Source organism: Babylonia areolata, chromosome 27 (assembly GCF_041734735.1).
Source record: "Babylonia areolata isolate BAREFJ2019XMU chromosome 27, ASM4173473v1, whole genome shotgun sequence".
NCBI lineage: Eukaryota > Metazoa > Mollusca > Gastropoda > Neogastropoda > Buccinidae > Babylonia > Babylonia areolata.
Window position 1 is genome coordinate 28,057,938 of NC_134902.1, and position 14,287 is coordinate 28,072,224.

At 43.6% G+C, this 14,287-nt stretch overlaps 1 protein-coding gene across 1 annotated transcript in view; it reads right to left on the reverse strand.

Moving 5' to 3' along the window:
* LOC143301051 (uncharacterized) overlaps positions 1 to 14,287 on the reverse strand; it is a 590,446-nt gene that overhangs the window by 23,759 nt on the left and 552,400 nt on the right. The window contains exon 5 of the mRNA XM_076615056.1: positions 7,928 to 8,101. Within this exon, the coding sequence (XP_076471171.1) occupies positions 7,928 to 8,101 (174 nt within the window). The remainder of the gene's footprint in view (positions 1 to 7,927; positions 8,102 to 14,287) is intronic.

Sequence of the window (14,287 nt, forward strand, 5' to 3'; positions counted from 1 at the left end):
CACCACACACACACACACACACACACACAGTGACAGAGAGGCACAGATAGAATTCAAGACAGACAGAGAACCACAACATCGGCCTTGGACCACAATACAATGAGCGGTCTGGGATCGAGAAGGGGGTCGAACAAAGGGCTGATTTCATGGGCATCCCGCATGCAAAGGATTTGACCTTGGAGATCACGCTGACAGACGTAGAAAGAAACAGAGAAACAGACAAAGGAAACACGGAGCATGAGATGGGAAGAGGCCTTTGCCTTGGTCTTGCTTTTTTCCATGACCCCCCCCCCCCCCCCCCCCCCCGCTCCCCCCCACTCCCCTCGTGCACTCTCACTCTTCCCTTCCCCTTCTCTGTCTTTTCCCGGCAACATAAAGACGGCGTTGTTGTAACAACAAACACAGGTGAGGTTTCCAAACGACCCCCTCAGGACCCAGAACTCTTTAATGAAAAGGGCACAGCAGGCTCAGATACTGTTGCCACTTTTTCTGTGTTTTTTTTTCCCTTTGTACCAGACTGAGGGGAAGGAAGGACTCTATTGCTACAGACAGCACTTTAACAGTACATCTTTACAATTACCGTGTTCGTCATCCCTTTCTTTCTTTCTTTTTTTTTTCGATGAGTGCGTGAGCTAAGGTCTCCCCCCACCCCCATCCAAAAACAAACAAAAAAACCAACCCCCCCAAAAAAAACCCAAAAAACAAAACAAAAAAAACACAAAAACAACCAAACAAACAACAACAACAACAAAAATAAAACAATAAACAAACAAAAACAAAACATTGACCACGCACAGCAATCACCCCTGACTTTGAAATCATTGACTCGATCTGAAAACTGAAAATAAACTCGGAGACAATCTGAAAGCTAAATCTCCTTGTTGAAAATCAAACTGAGAGAGAGAGATACTGAGAGAGAGAGAGAGAGAGAGAGAGAGAGAGAGAGAGAGAGAGAGATACTGAGAGAGAGAGAGAGAGAGAGACAGACAGAAAGACAGACAGAGGGAGAGACAGAGAGAAATAAAGAAGATATAGAGGAGAGACACATGTGTCTCTGAGAGCCATTTTTACCGAAGTCCTACCACCAAGATCGGGAAAAGATACTCTCTTCTAATGTTTAACAAATTTTCTAGGGCGGGGGGCGGAGGCGTGGGGGGTTATCCACAGAAGAGGTCCACATCATATCACTGAGATCAGAGGCAGCGATGGCCTTTGTACAGCAGAAGATTAATCAAACCTGCCACGTCTACATGTCAACAGAGGGGAAAACAACAACAAAAACAACAATAACAAATAAACAACAACAAAAACCCAACCCCCTAAAACACAACCACCATCAACAACAACGACACACACACACACACACACACACACACACACACACACACACACACACACATATATATATATATATATATATATATATATATATACACGAGTAAAAAAAAAAAACCCAGATGAAAATGACAGAACAAAAAATGAAACCCTTCAAAGTGAGGAAGCCATTTCTCATCTTCCCTCCTATCAATGACATGACCGTGCCCTCAACAGCAGTTACCGACTTCTACACCCCCCCCCCCCCCCCTTCCTCCCATCCCAAAGTCTTCTCTCTCCGCTTTTTTCATGTGTGGGCGTAAACCGTACATTGTCCCGCATTCGTTTTGCATGTATATCACACACTCACCCACATCTATGTAAATCAAACTCACACCACACCCTTCCAGTGGGAAATCTTCTTCAATTATTCATATTACTCTTTTCATGAACATGTTCCCTCGACATTGTTCAACAGGGTGGCTGAAATATTTCCAAATCACCTCACCAACGTGAGAAGAAAAATCCATAAACGGTGTAGTACCTGCATTTTTCCTGTCATTAAGAAGTCGTCTTCTTCTCACTGCTTTACTGTCCATTCTGGCAACGTAATTTAGACGCGTACGCTTTCATTTCAGCACGCATGGAGACACACACACACACACACACACACACACACACACACACACACAAACACACGCACGCACACACACACACACACACACACAATGGAAGAGTGGGTGGGTGGTGGACGTGGCTGGGTGGGGGTGAGGGAGTGAGAGAGAATAACCAAGGAAGATGAGTTGTGTAATCTGGGTGGATGAATCAGGAGTCATTACCAAACACAGGGAATCATAAGTAGTTTCCAATTTCAGAGTGGTAATTGATTTCAGCAGTTGGTGTTAAAGATTACTGAGAATCTTTAAGCCATATCTGTTCTATTTTTCATACCTGGAATATCATAAAATCGTCCTTGCCCTTTTTTTCTTCTCATAAACGGTGTATCGCAAATTTGTCGCCTGCCACTTTTCGTGTTTGAAGCATCTTAACCCCCCCCCCCCCCGCCCCCCTCCCATTTATCATATCTATCCCGAAATCTGTCCAGAAACATTTCCGATTCATAAAACGATCTCCCCACTGACACATTTCTTATAATGAGTGGAATATCCTTAAACTAACATGTCTACCATTTTGTTTACAGAACCGTAAAAATCACTCCATCTGAAACTCACTTTTGCAAAAATCACACATGCATATTCATGCCACGTCTCGCGCATGAGGGACCCCACGATGCCTTAGAAAGTCTTGTATGGAGAATCTCTCATGGTAAACAGGACCACAGGGCCCCGTGGAACCGGTTCACAGACCAGCTGAAGCAGCAGCTCACACTGACCAGCATCGACCACGGTAACTGCGATCAGCTGGCGTCTAACAGGCACAGCTGGAGATCAACCAACAGGAGTGATGTCACCAGCTTTGAAGAGTCCACGAGGAAGACTGTGGAGGAAAGGCAAAGTAGTTGAAGGAGAAAGGAAGCTGCCTCACAACTTCCTACAGGTCCAGTCCACACCAGCCCTTCCTGCTCAAGAGTGTGCAGGTTAAGGACTGGGCTCTATGGTCATCAGAAATCATGCCGTCATGGGCGAACATCTTTCCACTGACTTCCGTATGCGAAGAAACTATCATCATCATCATGATCATATTCATGTCTTGAGCAGCTGACAAAACATCCCACCAGATACTTTTTTTGCCCAAGATATCATCAAATATACACCTCTGCATTTCCCATGTGAAAAAAAAATCCAAATGTTATTTTGATGTCCGGAATGCCCTGACATTATCAACATTTTCATGTACGGTCTTTACACTCCAGGTACCCTTTATCCACGCAGAGATGGAACATCCTACAATCCGCATACCAACATCTCTTCGCGAGTCTGAAATGTTCCTCCACACCATACTATTCATCAGGAACAAACAGATACACGTTTCTGGACTCTGCCTAATGCAGGAACTGTACAGAATGACCGCAACACACTCTGCAGGAGTCCTCTCTATTGGAAAGGTTGGGATGGGTTTCACACACCACTTTCTGCAATATTTTCCGAGTCTAAGCATTGCTGTTTTGCTTACTGGCTTAACTGGAATATCTCTGAGACAAAACATGCACGCGTGAACAGAGGTGAAAAAAGAGAAAATAATTAAAACTCTACAGGGAGGGGGGAGGGGGCAGAAAGCGAGAGGACAGAGATAGAAACAGAGAGAGAGGGAGGATGAATGAATGAATGAATCTTTGTTTTCCATCGGTGGATGTATTTACACACTGGCCGACTTTCATATCTGTCGTTGTTTTAAGATGGAGAGAGAGAGGGCGGGGGGGAAGGGAGATAGTAAAAGAGGAAGAGAGAGAGAGAGAGAGAGAGAGAGAGAGAGAGACGGGGGAGATAGAGGGAATGAGAGGAGATAGAACAGGGACAAAGAAATAATGATAGAGAGAGAGCAAGATGGAAAGAGGGAGAGAGAGAATGAGCGGGAAATAGAAACATAAAGATAGATAGACACACACACACACACACACACACACACACACACACAGAAACCGTGGATTTCCAGGGTTTCATTATTTGTCTCCCCCATCTCCCAACCCCAGTCTCACCAGCCCCCTCAGAAAAAGAAACAAAACCTCCCCAAATCCAACCCAGCCTTTCGCGAAAGTCTGTTCAAATATGCTCACTTCTTGCGAAAAGAAATGCAAATGGGTTCACAAAATACGTGAAGCTGAAAGGTTTCCATTATCTAAAAAACCCAAACTATCAACAAAAAATAAAATAAATAAATAAATAAGACAACCGCAGTGGCAGAAGTGGTTAGCGTCGCGTGGATTGGCAACTGGGAGGATGCAGATTCGAACCCCAGTCAGTGGCAAATTTCATTGTGGGATTTCCCAGATCCGTGGCCGGTTCCTGCCCAGAATTACTTGCGTACTGAGCTCATTAACTCATCTTCGTTGCTTATAACCCAGCCCAATGACAGACGAAAAAAGAAGAAAGGAGGGAGAGAGGGGAGAGATAGCAAGGGAGAGGGGGCGTAGGGGGTTTGGAGGGGGGGGGGGGGGGGGGGGGGGCAAAGAGGGAGAGTGGAGACGGAAGGCGTGGAAGAGCGAGAGGGGGCAGGAAAAGGGGAGGGATAACGATAACGATAATGATAACGATGTTTTATTCAGATTAAGGCCAAAGCCCCTTACTGAAGGGGGGGTCATACAAGAAAATAAATAAGGAAAATGACTTGACACGATACACCAATGGCGAAAAGGGGAGGGAAAGAGCGAGAGAGAGAGAGAGAGAGAGAGAGAGAGAGGAGACAGATAGAGACAAAGACATAGAATAGATAATCAAAAGAAGGAAAAAAGAAGAAGAAAAAAAAATCAGTGATTCGCAAAAAAATTAGTTCTGTTATTTGAACGACATAGTCTCTTCAAGCCGTTAATACTGGTGTGTGGCCTACGTTAAGTATCGCCGACACAGCATTCTATGAAACTGATATCCACCAGAATGCGTGGTCTTATCCAACACAGTTGGACTCTGACCGAGACAACGTAACAGCAACAACAAACAAAAATCATCGGTGTCGGCAGATTCTCTGAGAACTGTTTCTGAAGTTTGTGTACCCTTTCATAGTGGCCCTGGTCCAATGAATAAATTCTCTCTGTCTCTCCCTCTCCTTCTCTCTCTCGTTAGAACAAATGCGACGCAACATATGTTTGTGTACCGCTTCATCGTGGCTATGGCTTAATGAATAAACTCTCTCTCTCTCTCTTTTTATTTTTTTTTCCTTCTCGAGGCCTGACTAAGCGCGTTGGGTTATGCTGCTGGTCAGGCATCTGCTTGGCAGATGTGGTGTAGCGTATATGGATTTGACCGAACGCTGTGACGCCTCCTTGAGCTACTGATACTGATACACACACACTCTCTCTCTCTCTCTCTCTCTCTCTCTCTCTCTGTAGGATGAGTGGCATGGTGTTGGGGTAAGGTTGAGAAACGTGGCAGTGGATGGGTGGGGGGTTGGGGGTTGGTGGGGGTGGGGGTGGGGGGGGGGGGGGGAGAAAGCGGCAACACTCGGGAAAACGTCGCAAGAAAACGAGCGAGCAAAATGAAAATAAAAAATAAAAATAAAAGAAATAAGCAAAACACAACAACCCCAATTTTGTCAGAATATATTTCGGGTTTTTCTTTCTTTTTTTCTTTTCTTTTTTTTTCCTGTTCAGTATCTTCATCTTCAATCATATTCAATCCACAATGGAGAAGGAAAGCTGGGAGGAAAGCAGAAGGGGGGGGGTCAAGGCATCGGGAGTGAAGAATTCATATTTCCATTTCTTTTTTTGTTGTTGTTGTTGTTGTTGCTTTGGTTGTGTTTTGTTTTGTAGCGTGTTTTCTTCTTCTTTTCTTTCGTTTCTCCCGTCTTTTGAATTGCATGCAGTCCATTGAGCAGGTTCTTCTATGCATGATGCATGTTTATATTAAAGGCTTTTGCTCGGTTTGGTTTGTGGAAAGGTCTTGGGATGGGGCGCGCCCGCGACGAGCCAATCGAAAAAAGGGGGAAAGGGGGCTGGGGTAAGGAGAGGTGTGTGTGTGTGTGTGTGTGTGTGTGTGTGTGTGTGTGTGTGTGTGTGTGTGTGTGAATGAGTGTGTTTGTGTGTTCGTGTGTGTGTGTGTGTGTGTGTGTGTGTGTGTGTATGTGCGCGCGCGTGTATATATATGTGTGTGTGTGTGTGTGTGTGCTTGTGTTTGTATGTTATTTTGTGTGTGAGTGTGTGTGCGCGTGCGTGTGGGTGTGAGGGAGAGAAAGAGAGAGAGAGAGGGGGGGAGGAGAGAGTGGGAAGAAGAAACACAACACAGGATCAGGATTTTTACAGATGCTAAATAAGCACTGATATGCATATCTAATCCTCGCGCGCAGCAGAGCTTATGCCGCAAAATAACAAACGATAAAGACATGTCCATGTTGCGATAACAAGTGAGAGCGAGAGAGAGAGAGAGAGAGAGAGAGAGAGAGAGAGAGAGCGAGAGAGAGGGAGAAAGAGGGAGAGTGAGAGTGATAGAGAGAGGGAGAGAGAGAGGAAGAGAAAGAGAGAGAGGGAGAAAGAGAGTGAGAGCGAGAGAGGGAAAAAGAGAGAGGAAGAGAGAGAGAGAGAGGGAGAGAGAGATAGAGGAAGAAAGAGAGAGGAGAGAGAGAGGGAGAAAGAGAGAGAGTGAGAGCGAGAGAGAGAGAGTGGGGGAGAGAGAGACAAAGAGACAGACAAACAGAGAGACAGACACAGAGACAAACAGAGACGGAGAGAGGAAAGAAAGAGAGAGACTGATAAGGCAGAGACTGAGAGAGACACACAGAGAAAGAGGAAAAGAGAGAGAGATAGGGAGAAAGAGAGGGAGACAGAGAGACAGAGAGGGAGAGAGAGAGGGAGAGGCAGAGGGAGAGGGAGAGATGATATATTCATTAAAGGCCGCAGCCCATCAAGAAGGGGTATGTGAACATTTTTACAACCATTGTAAACAAAAATACATGCGAGAGAGAGCGATGGGGGGCAAGGAGAGGCTGAGAAAAAGGAGAGAATGAAAAGAGAGAGACAGAGAGAGAGAGAGAGACAGACAGAGAAACAGAGTGAAATACAAAGTCACATAACATACAAAATACAACATTTCAATGACAAAAAAAGTCGCAGCCAACCAATTCCCCCCAAAACAACAACAACAACAAAGCAAAACAAAAAGACACCCCAACAACAACAACTCCCCAGCCCCCGGACAGTATCACTATCAGTATCAGTAGCTCAAGGAGGCGTCACTGCGTTCGGACAAATCCATATACGCTACACCACATCTGCCAAGCAGATGCCTGACCAGCAGCGTAACCCAACGCGCTTAGAAACCCGGACAGACATCCCTCTCCCCATCCCTCCCTCCCCCTTCCTCTCAAACCTTCCCCCACCACACCCCATCAACTCTCCTTCCCCTCCCCTCCCTCCTTTCGTTTTTAATTCATTTATTCATTTATTTATCCATTCATTAATCTATTCATTCATTCATTCATTCATTTATTTTTGTCATCTTTTTTTTTTTTGGAACAAAGCTCACTGATAACCTCCGTCATTCTGATTCCCTCGAATCTTTTAAATCTCGTCTCAAAACTCACCTTTTCCCTCAGCAATAAGTTCAACTGTGGCAGGTCCACTTCCATTGCGTTAGCTGTGCTTGACTATGTGTGTATACATAGGTATGTGTACATAACTACATGCATGTATATGAATGTGCATTGTGTGTGCGTGTGTTTATGTAAGTTTGTGCCTGCCTATGTGTGCGTATGTGTTAGGGTAGCTGTTAGATACACATGTATGTTAAAATGTATGTATGCGCGCGCGCGCGCCTGTGTGTGTGTGTGTGTGTGTGTGTGTGTGTGTGTGTGTGTGTGTGTGTGTGTGTGTAGTCACATTTTGGTGTGTGTAACATAGACATAATGTTTTATGTTAACAAAAGCGTTTTTGTAAAGCACCTAGAGCAGATTTCTGGATAGTGTGCTATATAAGTATCCATTATTATTATTATTATCCTTCACTCACCCATCTGGGGTCGGCAGCTGCCCTTCTTCCACTGGGGGTCCAGGTGCCTGGCCTCCATGGGGATCCTCATGAAGTCCTCCTCCACATTGTAGCCCATCTGGATGTACAGCCCTTTGCCCGGGTGGGCGTTCTTGGCGTAGGGGCTGCAGATCAACCGCGGGTGCTTGAAGTACGCTGCCGAAACAAAAGGAGACGCATACAAGATTTTGCATGAGGGTGTGTTTGTGTTTGTGTGTGTGTGTGTGTGTGTGTGTGTGTGTGTGTGTGTGTGTGTGTGTGTGCTTGTGTGTGTGTGTGTGTGTGTGTGTGTGTGTGTGTGTGTGTGTGTGTGTGTGTGTGTCTGCGCGATATGGGAATGAATGAATGAATGAATGTGTACGTATCCAAATCACCTTGTAGTGGCGTGGTTAACAAACCCAGGAGAAGATGACGAAGAAGAAGAAGAAGAAGGAGGAGGAGGAGGAGGAGGAGGAAAAAAAAGATTATGATTAATTTTCTTTTGACCTCTTTTTGGGACATCAGATCCAATAACGTAGCGTTGCTGATTCACAAGTCCAGCTGAACAATAACAACAAAAATCAAACAAAAAACAACAACAAAAACAAAACCAACCAACCAACCAACCAAAAATCAGGGCCATTTCAGGGCTGAATACCCGTCATTTCTTAAAACCAGCCGAACAGAACATACAATAATGTTAAAAGGTTTTATTGGGGGGCATGGATAATTTTTTTTTCTTTTTGGCTTAATAGAAAATAACATAATCAAAAATACAGCTCACCTTTTACAATAGAGTTTGCATCAATGACGGCAAACTACGGGTAAACAGACTTTGGACATAAATAGTGATTGATTGATCGAAGAAAATCAAAGAAAAAAAAATTCAGTTAACAATCTTTTCGAATATCAGAAAAAGGTCACTCTATGATAAAATGAAATCCAACAGCAACAATATTTTTGTCACTTGAAAAAACAACAAGAGCAAAATCAAAAACAAACAAACAAAAAAACAAAAACAAACAACAACCCCCCAAAAAAAACAACAAACAACAACAACAAAAAACAACAACAACCCAACCAACCAAACAAAAAAACAAACCAACCCGTGTTTTAGTCTCACACACAAACACAGACACACACACACACACACACACACACACACACACACGAGCGCGCGCGCGCGCGCGCGACAGAGAGAGAGAAAGAGAGAGAGAGAGACAGAGAGAGAGTGAGACAGAGAGAGAGAGAGAGAGAGAGAGAGAGAGAGAGAGAGAGAGAGAGAGAGTGAGAGAGGGATTGTTTTTCTTTTCATATCCAGCCCTCAGGGCAAATGAAAAATAGTGAAAAGAAAACAACATAATAAGAAAAGACATGTGCATTTACTGAAAAATGGGCAGAGAGACAGAGAGAGGCAGAGAGAGACAGAGAGAGAGAGAGACATCAAAGAAGGGAAACCATTAGCCACAAAATCCAAAAAAAGAGCATCAAATAGATATATGAAAATCAAATGAAATCAAATAAATACCACTACACACGAAAGGATGAAAGAAACTCTCTGAATCATGAAAAAAAAACATGAATAAAAAAAGGTTAAAAAAACCAACTCAGGGTGGAATGATTCAGATACAGAAAAGTAAACCTCACAGAAAACTGGAACAAAAGAAACAGTGAAAGAAACAAGTTATATATTTTTTTAACGAAGAAATGTACCTAGTTAAAGAATTAAGAAAAAAAAAAATCTAGAGTTTATTAATTTTTTTTTATACATATTTTGAAACTGGAAACTATTTTTCGAAGTTCGAGGTTCGCCTCTTTCACAGAGAAGGGGCACACGCGATTTCGAGTGCGCGCACGTGCACAGGCGCTAGAATATTTCTCTCCTTTTTTTTTTCCTTCACCGACACATACAGAAACACAGACACAACAACAACAACAACAACAACAACAACAACAACACACACACACACACACACACACACACACACACACACACACACACACACACACACACACAACACTCTCTCTCTCTCTCTCTTTGTTTTTCTCCACAGACAAACAAGTGCTCTTCGAAAGTGACAGGCTCAACAGGCGAGTGATTCCGACGTCAGACTTTCAATCTAATGGTCTTGGGTTTGAATCCCGGTCACGGGGTCTTTCCGGTTAAGGTAGGAGGGTGAGATTTTTTTTCCCGACCCCCCCAGACCTACAGATATGGGAACCCTGCTTGCGCCTGAGTCCCTTTGTGTTTATACGCATGTGGATCAAACGTGCATGTTCATTTTAGATCCCGGTAGTCCATGTCAGCGTTCGGTTATTATAGAAACAAAAACATTACCCAGCATGAACATCCTCGGATTATGACTGCCTACAAAGCGGGGGGTAAAACAGACAGCATGTTAAAAAACAACAACAACAACCCCCCTCCCCCCAAAACAACAACAAACAAACAAACTCGTCCATACGAGCGTGAGGGGTGCAGCCAACGAAGGCCGAATGATCAGAAGATGGAGGAGGAGGAAGAGCGTGAAGAGAAGACGAAGAAGAAGAAGAAGAAGAAGAAGTGGAAGAAGGAGGAGGAGGAGGAGGAAAAGGAGGAGGGGGAAGAAGAAGAAGAAGAAGAAGAAGAAGAAGAAGAAGAAAGAAGAAGAAGCTCTTCAAAAGCTGTATGCTCTTTCGGCCTCCTCTGGTCTTATTTGGGTAGAGGTGGGGAGTGGAAAGGAGGGAGGGTTGCAGGAATGGGGAGGGGGGCAGTTTTCTTTCACTGACTTAACACAGCGAATGCAGCTGAAGAGACACTTCTATCGTTTACAGATTATCTGGCTCGGGAAAGAAAGGAAGGAGGAGAGATAGAAAGAGATAAACACATTTCGTGGTTTCCAAGTAAACCAGATCGTGTCGCACTGTGTCAATGTGCATTGTTAAAAAAAAAAGGGCTGAAAAGCATATTGACAATAAACTTCGTTCATTTTTCATTGATCATTGCTCTCTGGCTCTGTCTGTCTGTCTGTGTGGTTCCCCCCCCCCCCCACTCCCCACTCCCTCTCTGTGTCTCTCTCGCTCTCTCCAAGACAGACATCTCCATTGGCTAACCTTCTTTCTTTCTCTCTCCCACCTCCTCCCTCGTCATCCTCCCATGTCCTCTTTGATCCTCACCACTCTGATCGTCTCTCCAGACATATACATCAGTCTGCATGAACATCATGTGCGTGATGCCATCTCTGTTATCATCCAGGTGGTCTGACGTAAGGCAACAGGGCTGGAGCACTCAGAGTCACAGAGAGAGAGAGAGAGAAAGTGAGGGAGGTCAAGAGAGGAAGAGAGAGAGAGAGAGAGGAAGAGAGAGAGGGAGAAAGAGAGTGAGAGCGAGAGAGAGAGTGAGAGCGAGAGAGAGAGGGAGAGAGATAGGAGAGAGAGAGATAGAGGAAGAGAGAGAGGGAGAAAGAGAGAGAGAGAGGGAGAGAGAGAGAGTAGGGGAGAGAGAGACAAAGAGACAGACAAACAGAGAGACAGACACAGAGACAGACAGAGACGGAGAGAGGAAAGAAAGAGAGAGACTGATAACGGCAGAGACTGAGAGAGACACACACAGAGAAAGAGGAAAAGAGAGAGAGATAGAGAGAAAGAGATGGAGACAGAGAGAGACAGAGAGGGAGAGGGAGAGCTGATATATTCATTAAAGAGAGAGAGAATGAACTCAAGAACTGTCATCACTCAAGTAAAGAGCTGAAGGAAGACTTGCGATCGCACTGTCCTTCCAGACTGTTCCCGATATTCGGTACCATTGTATCCTGTATGTGCAGCCGTGGCCCAGTGGTTTGCGTCCGAACAGCAAGCTGGTGTCCACGAGTTCGTGACCAGGACTGTTACCAAACCCCATCCTCTCCCTCCCGCTCCCCTTTCCATAAGACCGTGAGAGGTGGTCTGGTATTGGTCTTTCGGATGAGAAAATGGACCGAGGTCTCGTGTGAAGCATGCATTTAGAGCTCAACAAAGGCTTACCCCCTGGCAAAATTCTGTAGAAATATATGAAAGATTTTGTCAGACTGCACGCCCAAGCACATCAGCAATGAAATACAATAACTGTTTGAAACGAATGAAAACTAGGGACATTTTTTGTTTGATAGACAATAGATAAAGCTCTGAACTTGAAGGCATTTGGTAAATATTTCGATACTTTAACGTAGATATCCCCCTTTCCTGATGAGGATTTATTTGTTTTTTTGTTGTTGAGAAAAACCCAAAACAAACTGGTTTCGATTTGTCACATTTAGATGGTAACATTTGTCCGACCTACAAGCTCTCAATATTGTGATGACTCAAAGTGGCGGCTAAATCTTAAGACCTGATCAACAAAACACGAACAGTTCTTCTCGTTCGCTAGAAAAACACGAAAACTAAAGTAGGATGTCAACACGTCCAGCAAAGCCAAATAACAAGGACACCACATGACGTATCTGCAAGGTTGCTGGGGGGGAAAATATAAAGAAGTGAACAGACGCTCTCGTTTTGATTTCAATCCGGTAATAAGACGCCTTTCGGATATGGCTGTCTAACAAAAAGACAACGCACTCAACGACCGTGTTTTGTTGTGTTGGGGTAACAAGACGCCGCCCGCATGGCAGCGTCCATTGTTTTTCAAAAGGGCGCACGTGTTTGTTTTACCCGTGTTTCGGTTATCACTGTCCTCTTTTGTCCTTAGAAGGCGCGGTTAAAAGTAAGTTTTTACTGCCCTCCAGGTAAGATAGATGCTTTTATTAAAAACTCATCTACGGAGGAATCACGTTTCGGTTTGGGTGGATTCTGGTAATAAGACGACTCTCCTTTCGTCATTTCAGTGACAAACAAGCGTGAGATTTCAGTTCTCATGTTTCTGCACAAACAGATGCAATGTCTTTTTTGTCTGTGAGAGATGTTTTCTGGTGTTGTTGTTGTTGTTGTTCCTGTGTTGTTGACGTTACTATTCTTCTATTGATGATGTTGTTGTTGTTGTTCCTGTGTTGTTGACGTTACTATTCTTCTATTGATATGATGTACTTCTATTGATGATGTTGTTGTTGTTGTTGCTGTTCCTGTGCTGTTGACGTTACTATTCTTCTATTGATGATGATGTTGTTGTTCCTGTGTTGTTGACGTTACTATTCTTCTATTGATGATGATGTTGTTGTTCCTGTGTTGTTGACGTTACTATTCTTCTATTGATGATGATGTTGTTGTTCCTGTGTTGTTGACGTTACTATTCTTCTATTGATGATGCTGTTGTTGTTGTTGTTCCTGTGTTGTTGACGTTTCTATTCTTCTATTGATGATGTTGTTGTTGTTGTTCCTGTGTTGTTGACGTTATTATTCTTCTATTGATGTTGTTGTTGTTCCTGTGTTGTTGACGTTACTATTCTTCTATTGATGATGTTGTTGTTGTTGTTGTTCCTGTGTTGTTGACGTTACTATTCTTCTATTGATGATGTTGTTGTTGTTTCTGTGTTGTTGACGTTACTATTCTTCTATTGATGATGGTGTTGTTGTTGTTCCTGTGTTGTTCACGTTACTATTCTTCTATTGATGATGATGTTGTTGTTCCTGTGTTGTTGACGTTATTATTCTTCTATTGATGATGTTGTTGTTGTTCCTGTGTTGTTGACGTTACTATTCTTCTATTGATGATGTTGTTGTTGTTGTTGTTCCTGTGTTGTTGACGTTATTATTCTTCTATTGATGATGTTGTTGTTGTTGTTCCTGTGTTGTTGACGTTTCTATTCTTCTATTGATTATGTTGTTGTTGTTGTTCCTGTGTTGTTGACGTTTCTATTCTTCTATTATGTTGTTGTTCCTGTGTTGTTGACGTTTCTATTCTTCTATTGATGATGATGTTGTTGTTGTTGTTCCTGTGTTGTTGACGTTACTATTCTTCTATTGATGATGTTGTTGTTTGTTGTTCCTGTGTTGTTGACGTTACTATTCTTCTATTGATGATGTTGTTGTTGTTCCTGTGTTGTTGACGTTACTATTCTTCTATTGATGTTGTTGTTGTTGTTGTGCTTCTTCTTGTTCCTTTGTCCTTCTCCTCCTCTGCTTCTCCTTCTTTGTTGTTGCGAGAGAGAGAGAAAGAGAGAGAGGGGGGTAGAGAGAGACAGACAGAAAGAGAGAGAGGAGAGAGAGATAGAGAGAGAGAAAGAGACACAGAGAGAGGGGGGTAGAGAGAGACAGAGGGAAAGAGCGAGAGAGGAGAGAGAGATAGAGAGAGGGAAGAACAAAGAAGAGAGAGAGGGAGAAAGAGGAAAGAAGAGAGAGAGAGAGAGGGAGAAAGAGAGATATATATAGAGAGAGTGGAGACAGAGAGGGAGAGAGAGAGAGATGAGAGAGAGA